The sequence below is a fragment of the Typopeltis vanoorti genome, chromosome 10 (genome assembly GCF_054136105.1).
Source record: "Typopeltis vanoorti isolate ZY-2024b chromosome 10, IOZ_Tvanoo_1.0, whole genome shotgun sequence".
Taxonomy (NCBI): Eukaryota; Metazoa; Arthropoda; class Arachnida; order Uropygi; family Thelyphonidae; genus Typopeltis; species Typopeltis vanoorti.
Window position 1 is genome coordinate 61768181 of NC_143558.1, and position 22851 is coordinate 61791031.

The 22851-nt window shown below is 33.3% G+C and overlaps 1 protein-coding gene and 1 pseudogene across 2 annotated transcripts in view; one reads left to right on the plus strand and one right to left on the minus strand.

Annotated features, from left to right (window-relative positions):
* The window catches only part of LOC150102455 (acyl-CoA:lysophosphatidylglycerol acyltransferase 1-like), a 150051-nt gene that overhangs the window by 51673 nt on the left and 75527 nt on the right, over nucleotides 1-22851 (plus strand). For both annotated transcript variants that reach the window (XM_090399412.1, XM_090399413.1), the window contains exon 4: nucleotides 4820-5034. In XM_090399412.1, the coding sequence (XP_090255538.1) occupies nucleotides 4820-5034 (215 nt within the window). The remainder of the gene's footprint in view (nucleotides 1-4819; nucleotides 5035-22851) is intronic.
* Nucleotides 18793-21395, minus strand: LOC150102456 (uncharacterized; annotated as a pseudogene).

A 22851-nucleotide genomic window follows, 5' to 3' on the forward strand; every position in this document is an offset into this window, starting at 1 on the left:
AAACCATGGAGTGCTTCTTGATTTTTTTTTTACCCCTAATACTTCTATTGCTATTTCAGTTAAATTTGTTTTAAAAATCTTCCAGTTATCTTCTACATGTTGTTCACTGCTTAATGGGTTATCTTGAAACTTGTTTTATCTATTGTGGTATAATGTTTTTATACTTTCTTCTTTTAATAATTTCACTTTAAATTTTATTTTGGCATTGTGTTGGTTTTCTTTAAATTTTATTTTCACCCATTTCTTGTAAAGTCTTAGTTTATATATTAACAGATTATGATCACCTCCATTTTCTGCTGATGCTAACACTCTAACATCTTTTTCTGATGGGTGTATTATCGTTACATATAATATAGTCTATTATTGATTCCTGTCCTCTTGTGTTTCCAGAGGTTATTTTATGCTGTTAAAATGTATTCATTATTTTTAACTTATTATTTGCACAGAATTGTATCAATGTTTCTCCATTATTGTTTCTTCATCAAATCTTTGCACAATTCCATTTATTTGTATATTTCCTATTCTTGCATTTATAATTAATTTTTCACTTGATTTCATTTCTTGTATTATTTGTTGTAAGTCCTCATAAAAAATAAAAAGCTTCTTTTTTTTTTCTTCCTTCTTGTGGGGCATATACTGTAATTATAACTGTTAATATTTTTTTTGTTTATATCTATATATGTATATTCTTCTATATTTTCAATTTAACTCTTTATGTATTACTACTCTAGCTTCATTTCTATTTTTTTTTTTTTTTACTCCACTATATATAAATATATAGTCTTATATGTTCATTGTTCAATTTCCTTTTTTTTGTGTGTGTGTGTGTTATGCTGCATATTTTAATGTTTCTTTTGGCTATTTCTTGTATTAATAAGTTCTTCCTCTTTTCCATTAATCACTCTTACATTCCATGTTGCTAATTTTATTATTCCATATCGTTTCCGATTGATATCCAATTTTTCCATCCAATTCATGTTTGTCTGTTAATTTAAGATATTTATATAGAGATGATCTCTGTTTCTAACAATTATTTTTTTAATTGTGAGTGTACCTATATATGCACAAGGATTCACTCCGATTGGTGCAATGACCTCTTTTTTACTATTTCTTTCAGAATCCAAATAAATCACTGACTCAAGACCAAAATATAAAATAAACACATTTAATATAACAAAAAAAATATATATATATACACTTCAAACAAATATTACATAACTACAAATTAATTGGATCCAAGGCCTTTTAAAAATAAACTTACACTTAAGACTAGACTAAACACTTTGTTTGCACAATGACAAAATGTTCATAGCCAGTTTCTCTCTCTGTCAAGGCCCTTTTCCGAAGATATGACTTCATTTTTCGTTTTCACAGGATCCTTTTTCTTCACTCATGTAGCACACATTTAATTCTTCCTGACTCAATTCTGTCTCCTTTCCAGTAGAAATAATAGTTAGATCCGGTGTCCTTAATACAGATGAAACTTCCTACTCAGAGTTTTCTCGAACATTCCTTTAGAACGTTAATAGCAAATTCTTTTATTCACTAATGTTTATTGACAGTCTTAACTCTTCCACTTTAAAAAATTTACAGTCCTATGATTCTCTTTTCAGAACCTACTATAAATCTTTCAATTAGCCATTCCTCCAATATTCCTTTTAAAATACATATAGCACTATTTTCTTTAATTATCAATACTTATTCCACTTTGAACTTCATAGTTCCAGGATTCCTTTTTTTTTTTTTTTTTTGGAATATACTATTAATTTTCCTCCGAACTTGTTGAACGAGTTGCCCTGGTGTTGTATCACCTTAACCCAGTCCTGAAGATACTTTCAGGCGCAAACTTTGTTTGCTCACACTTGGATAAAGGATTAAACTAAATATGTTATACTCTAACCAAGTGGAAAATAAACTTTCAACATCTTTCTCTAAATCCAGAGTAATTTATTAAAAAAGGGTGGCACACCAATTGGCAATTCCTATAGGTGGAGATGACCTGCTAATGCTTCTGCCTGATATCTCGACTTGTCTCGACTTGGGCCTGGCTCCCACTGAAGAGACCTCAATAAAGGTCGAAACCGGTCTGGGTAGTGGCCCTTCCCTTAATGCATAACATTAGACATATCCGCAAGGAGATGTGTTTTGCATTATAGGAGATATAGGAGATACTAAGATAGGAGTGTTGGTAGCTTGCTCCACCTTTGCAACGAGTTGCCCTGGTGTTGTATCACCTTAACCCAGTCCTGAAGATACTTTCAGGCGCAAACTTTGTTTGCTCACACTTGGATAAAGGATTAAACTAAATATGTTATGTTTCCTCCGAACTGTCACATAAAAAAAAACTTAAGTTCCTCCTAACCTAAATATCTGCCGGCCTGTGTTTTAATTTTTCTTCCGAACACTATCTTGTTTACTCCCATTACTCAGATACTGAACGCTGTTCTTGTCAGCTGTCAATCACACATCAAACTTCTCAGCTAGCATGCACACTCCATGAAAATGTAGCAAGCGAGAAATACAATGGCTGATGCAATGTCTCTGTTAGCAACAAGAGAATGTCTTCAAAAAAAAAAGGCAAACACTTGATATTTTAAACTACTATAAAAAATTTTAAAGTAATACAACTATTCAAATCCGGTAAATACATAAACTTTTTAACTGCTTTACGTACTGTTTTAGGTCCATTACTGTTTAACTTGTATATTAATGATATAGGTGAAGATTTGAATGGAGATATTCAGTTGTTTGCAGATGATGCAAAGTTGGGACGAACCATGAAGTGTAGTGAAGATGTGGACTTACAGGAAGACTTGAATAGATTGAGTGATTGGGCACGGAAATGGGGATTCGAGTTCAATGTTGCAAAATGTAAGGTTTTAAAATTTGGAAAACAATGATGGGATGCAGAATTTATGCTTGGTGAGAATATATTGTTGGAGGTAGAGGAAATAAGAGATCTGGAGGTGATAGTGGATAAGGATCTAAAATTTAGGGGACACATTGCCAAAATTGTGAAGACAACACAAAGACTTCTGGGAATGATGTGGAGGACACTGATGTGTAGAAGTAGGGAGATTCTTGTTCCGTTGTATAAGGCTTTGATTAGGCACCACATGGACTATTGTGCCCAGATTTGGTCACCGGGTTTTCAGAAGGATGATGAGATGTTGGAAAGGGTTCAAAGGAGACTGACTGAGGTTTCTGACCTCTGGAATGTCGAGTATGAGGAAAGATTGAGAAGATGTGATTTGCAGTGTGGTGGACAGGAGGAAGAGAGGAGATATGATAGAGACCTACAAGTTGGTAAGGGGTTGTTATAGGATCAATGCTGAAGAAGTTTTACAGAGAATAGTGGGAGATCAGGGGAGAACCAGAGGTCATCTCTGGAAACTGTATAAAGAGGGTGTGAGTAGGGGAGTGAGAGTCAGGTTTTTTTTGTGCAGAGTTGTGAATGATTGGAATGCCTTGCCTGAGAATGTGGTGTCTGCAAAGAGTTTGAATGTGTTTAAAACATGGTATGATGAGCTGTGTGTGTGTGTGTGTGATAAAAGGACCTCCCAGATGAGATGAGGTCTTGGGGTGGTAATAATATAATTTTTGACAAAACAATTTCAATAATGGGCACATCGCAAGTGCCAACAATGCGTGTTATGAAACTAAAACTAATAAACATTCTAACATAATACGTAAAAAAAAATTCAGAATTTTTAATTATGATTATTTTCTGTTTCTGATTGATATCCAATTTTTCCATCCAATTCATGTTTGTCTTGTTTTCTCGAGCAATATTGTTTTACGTCAAATGACGGGTTGCTATATTTGTATACATTTGTATATCCAATAAAATACATTATAAGAAAAATGCATTTTCAACTCTGCAAACTGGTAGGTGATGCCATTTTTCTAATTAATTTTTTAAATTGATCCACTGCATTTGATCTGATTAAAAGAAACATTTATTTTATTCAACCAGAAACATCTCAGCTTTAATTAATATGCTTAAAACAAAAACTGTCAAGTGTTTTTTTTTTTTTGTTGTTTTTTTTTTTTTTTTTTGTTGGCCAAGTGGTGAGCATACACATTCTCCAACCAACAGGCCACAGGTTCAAATCCCGTCATGGATTGCAATTGTCTTTAGGTGGAAAATGAATTTCATTGGAGATGTGAAGTGACTTGAAAAAATTCTGTTTGGTCTCTAGAGTTGGATTGCCATACTATGTAATGAACTTATAAAATGCAAAAAAATATATAAATTGATAAAAAATAAATTAAAAAAAAAAAGAAATTCTTAAGCCACCCATGGTACAAAATGTACTATAAGTTTCTAAATAACCTTTGTATTCAGAATTTGTGCTTATTCTATTATTTTTCCAGTTGCAGTTTTCATTATATTTGCATTTTAATATCAAGAGAGCTGTCTAAACATTTATGATGTAATATATCATATTTTATAACTTTCTTTCCAATTTACAAATGAAACTAAATATACACAACTATGCATATACAGCAGTTCACAAAATATCTAGTCATACATTTTCCAGTTCATGATAAATCAATCATCTCTGCCAGCTGCTTATTAGGTGACAGGTTAGCAAATGTTAGAAGCTAACCTGTTCGAATATCAGTTAGCATTATGTTTTCCAGTTAGATAACTGGAAAACATAAGCAGTTATCATGTCAGTTATTACTATTTCATTATAAAAACATTAATGCTTATGCAAATAAGTGTGCTAAATATATATCCTAAATTGATAATGTTTTCGGAAAATTTAAAGTAACTTTTGATAATACATATTTATATATAGCTTTCATTTAGTTATAGAATTAGGTGATGATGTAAGTTCCTGCATTGGTCAGCGATGCCTAGTATTAGTAAATCACCAAAGTACAGCAGATGTTCCCCTTCTGATGGCAGCCTTTCAAAATAAAGGAAATGTTATTCAGTCAGTATTGTGGATTATGGATCGTTTATTTCGTTATACCAATTTTGGACTCGTATCTGTTACTCATGGTGACTACTTTATTACTCAGGTATATAAAGTTTTTTTGTCATATCTCAGTTTTTTCCTCATGTTTATTTTTTTTTTTTACAAAAACTAACATTTTTATACAAAATACTTTATAAATGTATAATACTTATGTAATACTTCAACAGATACATACTGTTATGGGTGGTGGAGTAAAGGAAAAAATGTTATTCACACTACTTTGCAATATGTTTGTAATATCTTTACCTTCAGAAATTTCCTGTTATTCAAGCCAGAGTTCCCTTTTCGCTAATGTTAGTCACAGTTGCAAAAGTTTGTTACTTCAAATCATCAGTTGTAAGTTGACTGTTTCTATAAACAGTATCCTTAAAAGAAGAATAAATTACATTATTTCAGATAAATTTATTAGGTAAGATTTGATTGTGGAAATGTTGATCAAAGTGCATTGCATTTATTGGAAAAACTTGCTAGTCCGGAGGTGATTTTCATTTCCTGATATGACATCTTTATTGAAAGCATGAAATAGCAGGCAAAAATATCCTGTTTATTTTCCAGAGCAGAGTTTCTGGAATTATATAACCGCTTGATTTGGGGTACTACAACCAGTAGATTCTCAGATCTAATTTATTCTTTTTTATAAATATTGTAATTGATAAGACTGCTGGATTTTCTATTCAAAAATAAATAATTAATATATAAAAAATGTTCATAAAAATTTACTTCATTATCTTTGCCTGTTTGCTGCATTTGGTTTAAGCCCCTCTTTCTTCTACTTATTTTCCTATGACAAGAGTAGGTTCTCTATTAAACTTTCCTAAGCCTGAATGCCTCCTACACATACCATCCACTGAATTAGAAACCTTTATGCAGATGTATGTAAACATCACTTATGCAGCATACATGAATCACCACTGTTCCAGGCAATATGAAAAATTAAGGATCTTTCGTAGTTCTATAAAAAGCTAATTATGGGTGCCCGTCCGGCTGGAGCCACAATTTTGAAAACAGCAGAGCTGATTGGTTTCTCAAAAGGTGAGATATTCCGGGTGTTTAATCAGTGGAAAAATAATGCACATTGTTTGTCTAAGAGGCATAACTATGGATCTGAGAGTCTGTCAGGAATGAGATTTCCATAATCTGAGAAGACTTTTATGGACAAACAGAACTTCCTATGTGTAGTAATTGACCAGAGCATTTAACAAAAGCTGTTCCTGACCTATATTCTCACCATACTATGAGCAAGGAACTGATTTCTGCAAAGTAAAACATTTCTAATTCAGTGGCCAGTGTATGATAGGGTGTTCATGTTGATTATATAGCAATGACAAGCACTTACATTTAATAATATAAATATTTTCACATTCTTCTGTAGCACACTTTGTCAGTATTTATGCGATTACTTCGTAATAGGTATAATAATGGTCATGAAATTCCACTGTATTTCTTCAGATCTAGCATGTGTGACCCTGTGGAAATGACATTTGCTTCTATAGTGCTAGATTGTCTGAAGAAAGACAGTTATAGGTTCAGTTCTAGTTGTCAACTAAGGAAACTTTTTTTAAGTTAACGGATATTATATCCCATATTGTTTCTTAGCCGAATAAGAAACTATATAAAGTTCGGCGATTCCAAGCGTAAGCAAATACCTGGATAGTGCAGCAACTGACCCTTGAAGGTAGTGCAAGCTGAGGCAACTCATGTAAAAGGTTGAGCAAGCTCCGATAACTCTTCTTGATAATTACCCATAATGTGAACTTAACTCCTAGGAGCTGTATTATTGTTCAACATTATGAGAGAAGGTCACTACCCAGACTGATTTCAACCTTTTTTGAGGTCTCATCAGTGAGTAGGTAGACCATGTTAATACCAGGTTTGTAGCGAACAGAACTTGCATCCCTTTAATGAGAATTGTCAAGAGGTGTCCTATTAAAGTATTAATTATAATGAAGAGCCAAAGGCTTCAATTCGGTGACATGAACTTACTTAAGTTAAGGGATATTATATCCCATATTGTTTCTTAGCCGAATAAGAAACTCCAAGAGTTTCATGCCGAATATAGAAACTATATAAAGTTCGGCAATTCCAAGTGTAAGCAAATACACAAGTTCACATTATGGGTAAATATCAAGAATAGTGATCAGAGCTTGCTCCACCTTTTACACGAGTTGCCTCAGCTTGCACTACCTTCAAGGGTCAGTTGCTGCACTATCCAGGTATTTGCTTATGCCTGGAATCGCCGAACTTTATATAGTTTCTATATTCGGCTAAGAAACCATATGGGATATAATATCCCTTAACTTAAATAAGTTCATGTCGCAGAATTGAAGCCTTCGGCTCTTCATTATAAGGAAACTTTTTTACTCATATAGAGAGACATGTTCAAGTGGAGTGATGAGGACAAAGAAAATTTCACTGCTGTGTCAATGGTCCCACTTAATGAAGAGATATCAATGTGAAACAAAATAATTTTTTGTCATTAAAAAGAATAGCTGCAATATGGAAATTAAAATGCTAGAGATGATATTTATTACAATATTTTGATAATAGTTATGATGCCATTTCACTATGAGAGGTCAATCTCTCAGTTGTGAGCCTCATATCAGCATGAGAGTAGTGCATTTCAGTATAAAAATTTTATCGGTGGTGGTATAGGTTAACATAGTCTTTGAAGGAAAAGATCTTGAATAATAAATTAATCGTAACAGTCTCTGTAGTAGCCTAGTTGTGTCCTTTCTTAGGATTTGGACTTGGGTCTTTCCAATGTAAGAGGAGAGGAAACCGTTATGACTTTTCAACTGAGATTAATTATGTTGAAAGTATTTCCACTTGGTTAGACTATAAATTAAAGATTCCAAGAAATTATATTCTTGGTTTAAATATCTTCACAACTGGGCTACTTGTATATAGAGACTAATGACTTCACATCGATTACCTTAGTATCCCATGATGCAAAGCACATGCACTTTCAAAGATGTACAATAGCATGCATTATGGGATGGGCACCACCCAGACCAGTTTCAACCTTTATTGAGGTCTCATCAGTGGAATACCTAGATATCACAACTTGTATATGGGAAAATATATGACATGTGCATTATTTCAACCTTGATGTCTCTTCTAAGTCTGGCTCCCACTGAATCCCTGAATAATGGTTGAAATCAGGTTGGGTAGTGGTCCTCCCCATAATGCACAACATTATACATGTTCTGAAAGGGTGTATGCTTTACATTATGGGATACTAAGGCAATTGATGTGAAGTCATTAGCTTCTATATACTAGTAACCCAGTCATGAAGATACTTCACTTGCAAACTTTGTTTGATTACACTTGGATAAAGGATTAAACCAAGAATATAATTTCTTTAATTTAATTTATAGATAGTTTAGTTTAATTTATGAGATAGTTAACTGGTTGAGGGGGGGGGGTAGTTTCTTCCCATATAAGGCTTTATTAGCTAGAAATATGACTTGACTAACATTAAATAAGGCTATGGAAATAGAATTAGCCTCCCTATCATGACATTAGTTAGGTTAATATGAATGAAACTATCACAGCCAAGTTACTTGGATGTGATAAATGCATCTAACATAATAAGGCAAAGATGAAGAGCATATTAATCCTAAATGAATGTCCCATAGAACAAATAACAAAATTTGTTCTTATTTAGAACAAATTTTCCAACTTATTTCAATCAGTTATTTAGAACTGACTGCATTTTCTAAAAGTATTTAGAAAATGCAGTCAGTTCAGATGGGGGGAAAAAGATTTGAAAAAAAAAAAAAAAAAATTCTAAGATTGGTTTCAGAAGAAACAGATTCTTAAACTTGGCAGTGACACACTGACATACAGAAGAATAACAAAAGCAGAAATGAGATTTTTTGAGATTACTGACTGGGGGAAAAGGGGGGGGTATCGTAATGGTCTGAGCTAGATAACTGGGAGTAGACCCTCATGTAGCTTTCCAGGGAATGCAGAAAACCAACAATAGCTTCTGACTTAATGTCCAGTTCTCGCCTTCTTGGTAAGAACTTGGTATCTACCTGGATATTGAATGAATTAGGATGGACTGACAGTTTGGAATTTAGCTGACCAAATTGTATTCTTATTGGCTAAAAGCAAATAAAACAATGGTACAATATGATAGAATTTCATGCCAGCTAATGGCATTTCCTGGCTAAACACGGTCTATTCTTTTCATCAGGGAACCAAAGTGAACAGCTAAAAGCTAGCTACTTGAACAAACACCAACTCAACATGAACAGAGCTCAAGATTGTTGTCATCAGAACAGAAATTAATAAAAGAAATTGGTAGGAGAATCAGGTAAGTGCCAGATTAACATATGGATGCTACCAAAACAAAAGAAGACAAAAATCAGGTGAGATTCTTCTAAGCAGCAAATCCATGATATTATAATATGAGTAATCTTCTTGAATGGTAGACAATATTAAATAGTGATTTTAGCAAATATCAAACACGAATAATTGGATAACGACACTTATTTATGCCTGTGGTCCCATAGAAGATATAACCAAAAAGTGGAAGAATTTTTGAGACGTTACAGAAGGCAGCTGACATAGAGGAAAAGTTGGTCCTTGTTGGAGATCTAAACAGCAGAGAAGGAAATTTTTGGAAAAATTTTGAGAAAAGAGGAAAATTAACAATAATGGTAAGTACCTGCTGGATTTCTATTCAGTAAATGGACTAGTCATTATTAACACCATGTTCCAACATAAAAATGTGCAGAAATTCACATGAAGAAAAGAATGAATGTCTCATTAATTGTTGAGACTGATATCTTCACACTATGAAGAAGAGTGTATAGAAAAAGAGTATATAGAATATTTGAAATAGAAAGTGATTGCCCATTTAGTTTTGAGTAGGATAAAACTGAATATCATATTGAAATGAAAAGTAATAAAGTTTGAAAAAAAATCAAAGTTAGCAGCTTTCAGGGTGAACTGTATCTTCAAATACACAAATATTACTCAAGAAAAAATTAACAATGCTGAAAATACGAACCAAACCTTGGTGATTAATTGGCAGATCTTGAAGAAAACATTAATTCAGCCATAGAAGAATGTTGTGAAGCTGTCTGAAAGAATAGAAAAAATCAGAATTAAATGTGTACTTGGGAATTTAAAGAAATAGTCAAGGGAAAGAAGAAAACATTGTTCCTGGCAGGATGTGCTCTAAGAGAATACAGGGTAAAATGTAAGAATGCAAAAACAGTGTGTAAAACTAGCTAAACAAAAGTCATGGGAAGACCTTGCTAAGAACAGAAAATATGCATATAGTCTCAGAAGGTACTACTGAAATGAGCTGATATGGACTTGCTTCCATCCTGTTGGTTAGATGACAGATGAATGACAACTAGTATAAGCGATATAGGGTTATAATAAATTTAGTTTAATCCTTTATCCAAGTGTGAGCAAACAAAGTTTGAGCCTGAATATATCTTCAGGACTGTAGCAAGGTGGTGCAACTTGGAGCAAAGGTGGACCAAGCTCTCATCACCCCTTGTCTCCGTATCTCCCACCATGCAAAGGCAGAAGCAATAGAGAGGTCATATTTACCTATATGAGTTGCTAACTGGTGTACCACCTGATTATTAAATTACTCTGGATTTAGAGAAAGATGTTGGAAGTTTATTTTGCACTTGATTATACTATAATAAATTTAGTTTAATCCTTTATCCAAGCGTGAGCAAACAAAGTTTGCACCTGAAAATATCTTCAGGACTGTAGCAAGGTGGTGCAACTGTTGGCAACTTGGAGCAAAGGTGGACCAAGCTCTCATCACTCATTGTCTCAGTATCTTAGTGTCACCACCTCTGGGTCTGCCTTCCACTGACGAGATCTCAATAAAGGTCGAAACCAGTCTGGGTAGTAGTCCTTCCCTCAATGCATAGCATTATACATGTCCACTTTGCTCCGAGTTGCCAACAGTTGCATCAACTTGCTACAGTCCTGAAGGTATTTTCAGGTGCAAACTTTGTTTGCTCACACTTGTATAAAGGATTAAATTAAATTTATTATAGTCTAACTGTTAGATCTTGAATGGAGTGCTTTCATTATAGAATTAATTCATTCAAGATTTAACAAACATAACAAATCAACAAAGAGCTACCTGTGTTTAAATAACGAAGCAAATTGTAAAAAGGGACTATAAATGAATGTCATTAAAGTGGAATTACAAAAATATATTTAAGTAATGTGATCTGTTTGTAAAATATAACAATTAAAAGGTGTTCTATGTGAAGTGTTTATTGCAGTGTAAAAACGAAAGTTCAAAATCCACTGACGAAACTTCAGGTGAATGCTTAGCCTATGGCAGTAGTCCATGACAATTTGTGGCTATGCATCATTAACACATGGAATAAAATTTAAGTTTGAGATGGTAAAACATTCCTATTGTATCACTGAATAAGGTACAGAGACATCTGCAGGCTGTGTAATATGTTTCTCAACAAACAGTGCAATTAGAGACAACTGGGTAAAAACAGCACTAACTAATGAATCGCATGACCCCCTCCCACATAAAATGCTTTATAGTAGACAATCAAAACCATGTGGTGCACCGGCAACATATGGTTTTGTTTGAGTGAACGTGTTAAAACTAAGAAATATATAGTGAATGTATTTCAGATGTTACATGAGGAATTTGGCTGAAGAGAATTAGCATTTCAACGGAACTGTCGGCTTGCCTTTGTCAATTAGTAACGCGATCTTTTGTTAATACCACACCAATCATATGAACGTCTCGTAGCTGCTTTATTTCTACTAGCCTACCATTGCTGTCTGTTTCGAGTTCTGCTTTCACTAGCCATTTGTTGAAGGACTGTTCATTAAATACGGTAATTTTTTTAGCTTTCAAATTCTTAAGTATGGATCACTGGTTAAAGACTGGATTTTTAAAATGTGCAAAAGAGGAACATAGTAGATACAAGTAGCTGTCAGCAACAAGAAAATGTTGATATTGTATCTGGATCGAGTGAAATTGATAAGTATGTGTCGTCTGACATTTCTAAAGAACCAACTAGGAAGAAGATGAGAAGACTTCGTAAGTATGATATAAATTACTTGAAATGTGGATTTTCATAGACTGTAAATGAAGAGAAACCTATTCCATTATGTGTAATTTGCGATGAAACTATAAAAAAATGAAAGCATGAAACCATGTAATTTAAATCACCATTTTGAATCGAAACATAATGAATGCAAAGACAAACCTGTCGAATTTTTTCAAAATAAACTAAAAAATTTAAAAGAATCTCAAAAAGTGATGTTGATCATGTCAGGAGGTGAAAACATGAAGGCTTTAGAAGCTTCATATCGTGCGTCGCTATTAATAGCAAAAAGTGGTGCAGCGGAAACAATTGGTGAAACTTTGGTCAAGCCTGCTGCAAAAATAATAGGGGAAATTATGATCGGAGATAATGCAAAAAGATCTTTTGATCGGATTTGCCTTTCAAATAGTACTGTTCATCGAAGAATCACTGAAATGGCTGAAAATATAAAACAAACATTGTTTTCCGATATACGTAAGAGTCATTATTATGCGTAAAGTCCACCGACATTACAAATTTTGCAAATCTTCTAGTGTTCGTTAGGTACGAAAAATATCAAAAATTCATGACGACCTTTTATATTGCCAACCCTTGCCAGAACATACAACAGGAGAAGAAATATTCAACAGTATAAATACCTTTATGCATCAAAACAAGCTTGATTGGAAAAGTTGTGTTGGAATAAGCACGGACAGAGCGAAATCCATGGTCTGATCTAAAAAATGGCTTGTTTCAATGATTCAAGCTGTTGCACCAAATGCAAAGTCAGCACACTGCTGCATACACAGGGAGGCTTTGGCTACACATATGATGGTCTACAGACCTAAGAAAAGTTCTTGATGAAGCTGTAAAAATCATAAATTATATTAAGGCCATCCTCTAAACGGCAGACTTTTCTCTCAACTTTGCAAAGAAATGGGAAGCAACTATACACAACTTCTTTTCCATACCGATGTTCGTTGGCTTTCTCGTGGAAAAGTCTTTACTTGTTTATTTGAACTTCGGAATGAACTACAAGTTTTTCTTGATGAAAAGTTTGAATTGAAAAAGCATTTACATAATTGGAAATGGCTCAGTCAATTAGCATACCTGGCAGATATATTTACTGTATTAAATAGTCTTAATTTATCATTACAAGGCAAGGAAATTTCTATATTCTTATTATTATTTCTATTTCTATCCAAGATAAAGTGAACGGCATGTTGGCAAAAATGAAGTTATGGCAAAAGCGGGTTGGTAATGGAGAATTTGATGCGTTTCCATCGCTTCATGAATTGCTCACAAGTTCAAATGAACAAATTGATGATGATGTGAAAATTACCATCATGCAACATTTAAAAAGCTTACAAATGAATCTATAAAAGTATTTCCCTGAATTGGACATTAATATTGAGTGGATAAGATACCCTTTCAATAAAAACAAATTTATGCCAAAGGGTCTATCGTTAATAGAAGAACTTTTAGAACTAGCTTCTGATGGTTTCCTAAAAAATAAATACAGCAAGAATACGTTATCATCATTTTGGCTACAAATACAGAATGAATTTCCTAAATTAACAGATAAAGCTCTAAGGTTCATTTTCTATTTCCAAGTTCATATCTGTGCGAAGTTGGATTTTCGGCCCTTGTAGATATTAAGACAAAGAAGAGGAATTGAATTATAGATGTCGAACCGCATCTGAGATTGAAATTAACAACTATAGAGCCAAATTTTGCTGAAATTTTATCTCTCCATAAGCAATTTCACTCCTCTCATTGATGATAAATTATTTCAAGTAAAACTTTATAAAGTTTGTTCTATTAAAAATAAATCATATTTTTTGTTTATGAACATATAAATTCAAATAAAATAGATATTTAATTTTTTAATATTTTAAATTAATTTATTTTTAATTAATTAATTAGGGGGTACTTGGTAATAATGAAAATTTAAGAAGGGGTCCGCGATATCTGAAGTTTGAGAAACACTGCCATAGTGGATAGCATCGATTTCCCCCACATACAAATTAGCCAAACATTTAGCCAAAGCACTCACACAATATACTGGCAACACACCATCACACACACAATAAACTCAGCCCACTTCAAAGCCAGTATAGAAAACCTCTCACTCCAACATACTGACATAATGGTCAGTTTTGTCGTCTCCTCCCTATTCACAAATGTCCCACTCAAGGAAAGCTTAGAGCTCATCCAAGCCAAATTTCCTCCCGATATCTCAGCTCTATTTCAGTTCACAATAATCTCAAGCTATTTCGTTTGGCATGGAAAATTCTACGAACATGTAGAGAGGACAGCCATGGATTCACCACTCTCCCCACCCCTGGCCAACTTCTTTATGGAGACTTTTGAAGAGAAAAGCCTAAACTCAGCCCACACAAAAACCCACTGTTTGGCTTCGCTCCACTCCTTAACACACTTAAACAACCAACATCCCAGAATCCAGTTCACCTTGGAAAAAGAGGAAAACAACAGACTCCCTTTCCTAGACATGCTAATCACTCACCAGCCTGATGGATCCTTGGTTTTCTTTGTTTACAGAAAACCACTCATACAGTGCCCTAACCACTGAACTAATCCACATCCTTAACACTTTCTTAGCCAATAGCTACAACCCCCCAAAAATATTAAAACAGGTTAACCTCCTCCCCCCCACCTTCATAACAAAGATTACACTAAATCCATCACCATTCCCTATATCTGGGGCACCTCTGAAAAGTTATCAAAATTTAAAAAAAATATGACCTGACTTCTTGTTACAAACATAAAAAATTGGCATCTTTTATCCGCGCTACCAAATACCAACCACTTACCATAAACCTACTTGGGGTACTCCAGGTCCCTTGCTGCTGTAAACTATCCTACTTTGGCCATACAGGCAGCACAGCAAATGTCAGGGTTTCGGAACACAAAGACTACATCCAGTTTCACAGTACAGTTACTCTGGGCTTGCAGACCGTGCTCTGGATGCCTGCCACAGAATACGTTGAAAGAAAGCCATGTTAATACACCGCAGCATATTTAAATATGAAAGATTGTTCATGGAATCGGCCTCAGCTCTAAAAAAAAAAACTTTCCAAACCTCAACAAATTTGGGTGCATGAGACTGCCCCAAATTTGGGAAGCTTGCATCTTGAGAACTTCAGCCCAACAGCCAAGACAACCTAATATAACTCGATAGGGGTAACCTTTAGGACTCTAGAAACAACAGTAGTTTTCTCTCTTCTGCTTCATTTGCTTTTTGTAGTGCCTACATGCATGTGTCATAGTTGTATATTCCCATGAAGATGGCAATGTGACATTGTCGAAATCTCTCTCTCTATGTTCACTGGGCATCTACAGATGCCGTATGGTCACTCCGATGTTCGGTGATGTTCCACACCAGGCCTCGCCATGTAGTCCTGTTAGTTGCTTTTCTGGCAGCCTCAACTCTCTGAAGATCAGTCACTCCACACGCCATCCATCTCATTGATGGTCTACCCCTGCCTCTTTTTCCAGGAACTTTACCTTCTATTATTGTTCTGAGAAGTCCTCCTTCCATCCTTTCTATGTGTCCAAAATATTTTAACTTTCTTCTGTCAGTATCCTTAAGGAGCCTTAAAGTTCTACTAATCTTTTCTAACACCCATTCATTTGTATGCCTTTCAGTATATGATATCCAATATCATATACTTTCAGTATATGATGTCGAAATATAGGAGGTATTTATTAGTTTCTTTTAATTAATATTCCAGTATACGTTGTAAATTCCTTAAATAGTTTAATAACTTGAACTGTATAGTAAAACTATTTTCTTTCTTGAAAATTGATTTTCATAGACCTATAGATTTATCTAAAAGCTTTTCTTTCAAACGATGAATGGCCACCAGAAGATAAAAATGTAGAAGCCCTATAATGCTGTTTTAATATAGGATAGACAGTAATGCATTTTGCAAAAGGTGAAACTCTTTAATAATTTAGTTTACTATTTGTGTTCTTCATTCTGCATTTTTCCAGTCAGTAGTTGAAACTGAACACTGAATGTTTTATTTATTTCAAGATAGATGTTTTCTTCTGAGAAGTGTGTTATAAAATAATGGAGAAAGTAATCAGAGAGAGAGAAGGAACTGATTTTATTAGTATAAAAGGATTGTTTAGAGAAATGTCAAGCCTCCGATGTTTAGTCTAAGTGGTCTTAGTCTGATGTTTAGTCTCTTCATGGAAAATTTTCTTAAGGTAGAATAATTCTTTTAGTATAAGAAAGAGAATTATTTGAAAATAATGTTAATTTTGAATCACGGTGAAATGACTTATTTGGAACTTATTGTATTGAATGTAGTGAAAAGCCAAAGTTGTTAAATTCTAGGAAGGATTAGCAAAGGAATTTGTGTCTTTATATTTTGTTATTCCTGAATTTGTGTGTCTGCATGAAAGAGAGAAAAATGTATCTCTTATGGAATATTTTTTAATTAATTTTATGCAAATAATTATATTTATATAATTTTAGTATAACATTTTTAGAGAAGAGGGAGAGTACTATCGATGATATCAAATGACTTGAGTCCGGTTGGAATGGAAACTCATGAAAGCAATAATGATAATAATGCCCCATAATAGCAATTAAGCAGAAGTTAATAGGATGAAATACATGGTAGGATGTTGCTATAGCAGTTCATTTGTTGGGGATGATCAAATTCATCATAATTACCCTTAATGGTACTAAATGAGTAATTGTTATGGCTGACTTAAATTATATGAATACTGATTGTGTAGCAGAGAAGATGCATGATTGAAATGAAGGAGAATTTATTGAGCTGTTGCGAGACAACTTTCTCAAGCATCACGTGAAAGAAGTAACTTGAGGGCATAGAGTGTTAGATTTGATCATAGCATCAGAAGGTGTCTTGGTTAAAGATATGATTGTTTTGCCACTACTTGGTGACAGCAATTGTGCCATACTAGCCTGGGAAGTAGCCAACTATATGGATGTTCCAATCAGGACAAGTTACATGCCAGAACTACAAATCTGGAAATTATGACACACTCGGGAAGATACTATCTTAACATTCTTAGCGTTCTAAGAACAGATAGAACAAGAGTGAAATGACTGTGCAGTCTTATTAAGCAAGAGATCTATAAGATGATGTGGGAAGAATATCATGCGAATGAATGATAGGTTATAAAAGTATAAAGTGCAGACCAGAAAAGAGAATATTGTACAGAAATCTGAGCTGGAGTATGAAAAGAAATTGGCTGTACAGGCTGAAGGCAACCCAAAAGAATTTTATCATTATGCTGCAAGTAAAATAAAGAAAAAAGAATGAATGCAGAAAAATAACTTTACTGAATACAGATGGTATCCTTGCGTCAGAAGAAGATGCAGTAGATCTTGGCAAAATGAGCACTCATTATTTGAACTATTGCATCTTCTGACACAAGTATACCATCTAACATGGTATATAACATAGTGCTACCACATTGGATGAAGAGATAGAGGTGCATGAGAAGGGGAGGTTTCTAGAGATGTTGCATAACCTGGATAAGAATTCATCAATAGGAACAAATGGGATATCAGCATGTATACTAAAGGAATATTCAACCGAACTGGCTAGGCTTTAAGATCCCACAGGAATGGAAAGAACATCAGGTAATCCCATTGCACAAGAATGGTGAAAAGACTAATATGTCTAACTGTTGATCTATCAATATCCCTGGAGGGGTTGTGATGATTTGAAAGAGGTTAGTAAGAACTTGCATACAGAAATAGGTGGAACAGCATGGGTTTACTAAAGGGAAATATGTCTGAGGAATTTGCTCTTATACTGTTGAACTTTGCATAAGGCATTTGATAGGATACCATATGAAAGTCTGTTGCATAAACTGAAGAATATGGGAATTGGAATGTAAACTGTTGGCTTGGATAAGTATATGGACAGCTATCAGAAAGTGATATATGCAGGGTGTGAATCTGCCAGATTTAAAGTGACCACTGGTGTGCTCCAGGGATCAGTTCTTGGACCATTGTTTTTCAGTCTGTATTAATGATATTAGGAAGGTTCTGACAGATGTTAAGTTGTTTGCTGATGATGCAAAGATACACAGAGCAATCAGAGATTCTGTTGATGTTACAGCATTTACAAGGTGATTTGAATAGGCTGGAAATGTGGGTAAATGATAATGACTGTCAATTCAGTGTTATTTACTTATTCCTCTTCACTCCATTGGGAGAGCATAGGGCTTCAAATTTAATGTTAATTAAATTATTCAAAATTTGAAAATTTGGCACTTTTTGGCTTGATGAAATATCCCATGGGATATTTCATATTACATTGGCATGATTGTTGAAGTGTCTGACGAGAGATCTTGGAGTTGTTTGACAGGAATTTGAAATTTTTTTGTCACTTGGCAAAAATTGCAAATACATCTCAGAGGATAATTACAACATTCAAACAAACATTGATATGTAAAGTATTTTTAGCTCTTTATAAGGCCTTGATATGACTACACCTGGACGCGTATTGCCAAAGGCGTCACTGATTCAGAGCAATAAAGAAATCAGTTGCTCTGAGTAGCTCACGCTTTTGTATGTGCTATAGTTATGCATAATCGTCATCAGTTCAGACACAATAGATTTATTTTTGTTTCTTTTTAACATTTAACACTACGATTCAAAGATTCAAAATTTATAAAAAAAATCCATGAAGTCAATATTAATTAAGCAATATTTTGTACACATAAATAACATAATAAACTGTTTAACGAATTTTTGCATTAGGTCTGTTATTTTCAATATTCTCTGCTAAACAATGTTTTCTTTTCTCTTTCTTCGTTGGTCTACCAGACTGAATTCATCGTCCTCTGTTTGAATTTCCTCTATTTACTCTTCGACGAACAGATGTAGGTTGAACCTCTATTTTCTTGCTTCTTTTAAAAGATGCCTTCTCAGCAATATATGTTGCAATTTGTGTTGGCGTTTTCAAAGTTTTCAATATTGTTAGTTTTCCTATTTCATCATCATCATCATGCGTATCAAGGGTTTAGGCCTAGCATGGCCTGTTCCGGCCATAGAAGTCATTGTTTAAGAGGATGTCCTGGTTTTCTTTTTCCTAATGGGTTGTACTTTAAATAGTTTTAAATATTTAAAAAAAAATAGTTTTACTATTTGAGATGCGAATTCTGGCAAATGATGAGTTGAGGCAGTGTCACATATTCTTAAGTATTCATCTCTCATTTTTTTTTCACTTCCTCCATGTGTCGCTGTTTTGAATCTTCTATTGATATAATATGTTGTGGAAGAGATTCAGATTCTGTTTCGTCAACAGTAATATAAAATGAGTGCTTTGGTTGTGTGTTGGAGAGATTGATATTTAAATCTGATGTAATCATATTATCATAAAAATCTTCTTGGATGTTATTTCCAAGTGCCAATTTAGCTATATTTATTTTATCCATTTCTGTTTAAACTGGTGATGTGTGGAATGCACACTGATATTTTTCTTCCACGGCGCATAAATGTTTACAATATTTGCCGCAACAAGCAATGTCAACGTGTACAGTGTAAGAATTTTCTGATGTGGTAGATTCTACTGTAAATACATTTTCCGAGATTTGTATTATAGTTTTCAATGATTTGGCTTTATTATAAAAATTTAAATACTTATTATTATTAATATTCCTCCTGTCGTGTGCAAATTCCAGCAATCGTCTCTTATAGTAACTTTCAAACATCTCACTAATATATTCAACAATGGCACATGCATTGAAAACTTTACATCTTGCTGAAATGATATCTTTAAAAATTCATATTAACGATTCCACAAAATTCTTGGTGTTATTTCCTCTTGTTAAGAAAGTGTTTCTATTGTACATGCACCATTCTTCACGTCATTCCCACAAATCATTGATATACCATATGTTCCGACGTACATGTCGACCTGGTGTATAAGTCGATATTGGAATTTTTTGAGTTTATTTGAGTTTTTATAGTATACTCGTCGTATAAGTCGACTCAAAAAATTTCTTTAAAAATAAAAAATTATGAGTTTTTAAGTAAAATTTTTATACAGGCATGAACCACTAGGATCATAACTGCCTTTTTATTCCTTCTATTCTTTGTTTTAGCAAAAGATATAAAATACCTAGTTCACAAAAGAAATTTTATTTCGTATTGACCAATAGTGAACTCTAAAGTGCAATGGCTTCTTTTAAAAGAATGAAATGTGACGAGAGTTGGATGTTTGTATAAACAAACCATTTAAAGACAGTTTACAAAAACAGTGGAATGCGTGGATACAAGAAGGCGAGAAAAGTTAGACAAAAGGAAGACAAATGTGACATGCGTCTTTGGTAACTATGTGTGAATGGGTAGCGAAAGCACGGGATGAAATAAAACCAGATACAGTAATAAAATCTTTAAAAAAAAAATGTGCTATATCTAACAAATTAGATAGCTGGGAAGATGATTTTGTTTATAATGATGACAGAATTGATGCTAAATCTGATGGAGAAGATGAATACAATTTATATGACGATATACCAGAAGAAATTACAGAACCAGAGTACAATGAACTTTTCATACATTCAGACAGAAAATTAAATTTTAATTATGTAGTTACCTGCTTATTTTCTTTTGTAAATAAATAATTATATAACATGTAAATAAATTTGATATAAGTTGAAATATTTTTACTTATTTACCTCATTTGTATATTGCTAATAAATTTAACAGAGTATGATACGTACTAGTTTTTTCTTGGAAAGCAATCGATTTTTGACCCGGTGTATAAGTCGACCTAAAAAATTTAGTACTTTTTTTTCAATGCTGAAAAGTCGACTTATACGCTGGAATATATGGTATTTTAATAACGTCGTTATTAATAATCTTCTCATCATTAATAAAATCAGAGTAGGCAGATATAGCTTCGTTATAAGTTTCCGCATACAAAATATTTCTAAATTTTTTCATTACAGGTTTTCTATCTTCATTATTCACATTATGACTGTTAGCCCAAAGCCATCTTCAAAAAGACTGGCATACATGAAATATGCATAATAACAAGTACGATTTTGGAAAGACTGCTCTCAAAGCATTGCGCTCTGCTATACTATCATCATTCATTATTAACTTTGGGTGAAACATCTTCTTTGAATTAAATTCAATAGAATTTTTTATTTCAGTGAAGACTAGAGTATAATTAGCTTCTGTTTGAGCTGTATAAATTGCACAAGCTAATGGAATAGCACCATCTTTGTTACTTGTAAAAATAAAAGTAATGCAACTACTTGTTTGATCGCATGAACTCGTGGTATCAATAAAAACTATTTCATAGCAAAATGGCTCTAGAGATGCTCGTTTCATTATAGGTGCTATGATAGTAATTACCAATGGATCGCTTTTAATATTTAGGTAAACATCTGATTTTTCTTGTTCATATGCTAATTTTTTTTATTCAAAATCTGTATTATTGTTAATTCTTCTCTGTCCCCATATTTATTGTTCTGCCATTTGTCATACATATATCTAATTTTTCTCGCTGTTGGATTTATTTGAGGATTGGCAAGTCTCCTCGGAATATCTTTTTCACACGAACTGATTATTAAATTCATTTTATGACAACTTTGAGCTTCGGAAGGTGACATACCAGATTCAAAATTATTTTTTATATTATCACTGCAGCGTAAATAACTATACGCTTCAGCAACATTAACTTTATGTGAATGGTTAAAATTTATTTTCATTTGCAAATTCAACTGCCTTTTTCGATAAATATTGTTTTTTATCGTATTTCTGTTTATAATTTTAAAAGTAAAATCGATCTCAACACAACAGGCCTTATTGCGTGCTCGGCATTTATCACAACTGCGCTTCTTATTTTTCTTGGAATGATGACATGTCTTTCTGAATATATATCTTGTTCGACTTTTAAATAACCTTTTCGTTATCCAATTAGTATTTGTTAGTTCGGAAAACTGACTTATCAATTGTGTACACCCTTCCTCTGGTTCTTTATCTAATAGTTTTACTTTAATTGTCGAATTAAATAATTCACGTCTTTTACGCAAAGTTCAGTTTTCATAATCATATTCAGATAATAAATCTTTCACCAGTTTTCTAATATTTTCCTCTTCCATATTCTGGGGCTAGAATAAAAAAAAAAATATTTTAATAACTTCAATGTTTGCAGTAATAATTTAATTTATTCAATAATAATATATAATGACAACCATTATGGTTAGTTGACATTCTGTGTGTTGCGAGACATTGACATGATAACTTACCGGCAATAAAATGTTTATCAAATTACCAGCAGACATGATTATAACTTCGGCTTTCTATAAACATATGTTGTAAGTGCTTATTCCACATAAAAACATATACAACCTAACTACATCTCACAAAAAAAACTACTGAAGCCAGAAGTTAAAAAGAAACAAAAATAAAAAAAATTTTAATAACGTCAATAATTTGAAGTAATGTAAGCGCTGATTCCACATAAAAACATATGCATATGTACAAAATATTCCTTAATAAATATTGACTTCATGGATTTTTTATAAATTTTGAATCTTAGAATCATAGTATTAAAAAGAAACAAAAATAAATCTATTGTGTCTGAACTGATGATGGTTTTGTTACGTTATGCGTAACTATAGCACATACAAAAGCGTGAGCCACTCAGAGCAACTGATTTCTTTACTGCTCTGAATCTAAAAGCGGTAAATATTGTAAACATTTATGCGCCGTGGAAGAAAAATATCAGTGTGCATTCCACACGTCACCAGTTTTAACAGAAATGGATAAAAGAAATATTGCT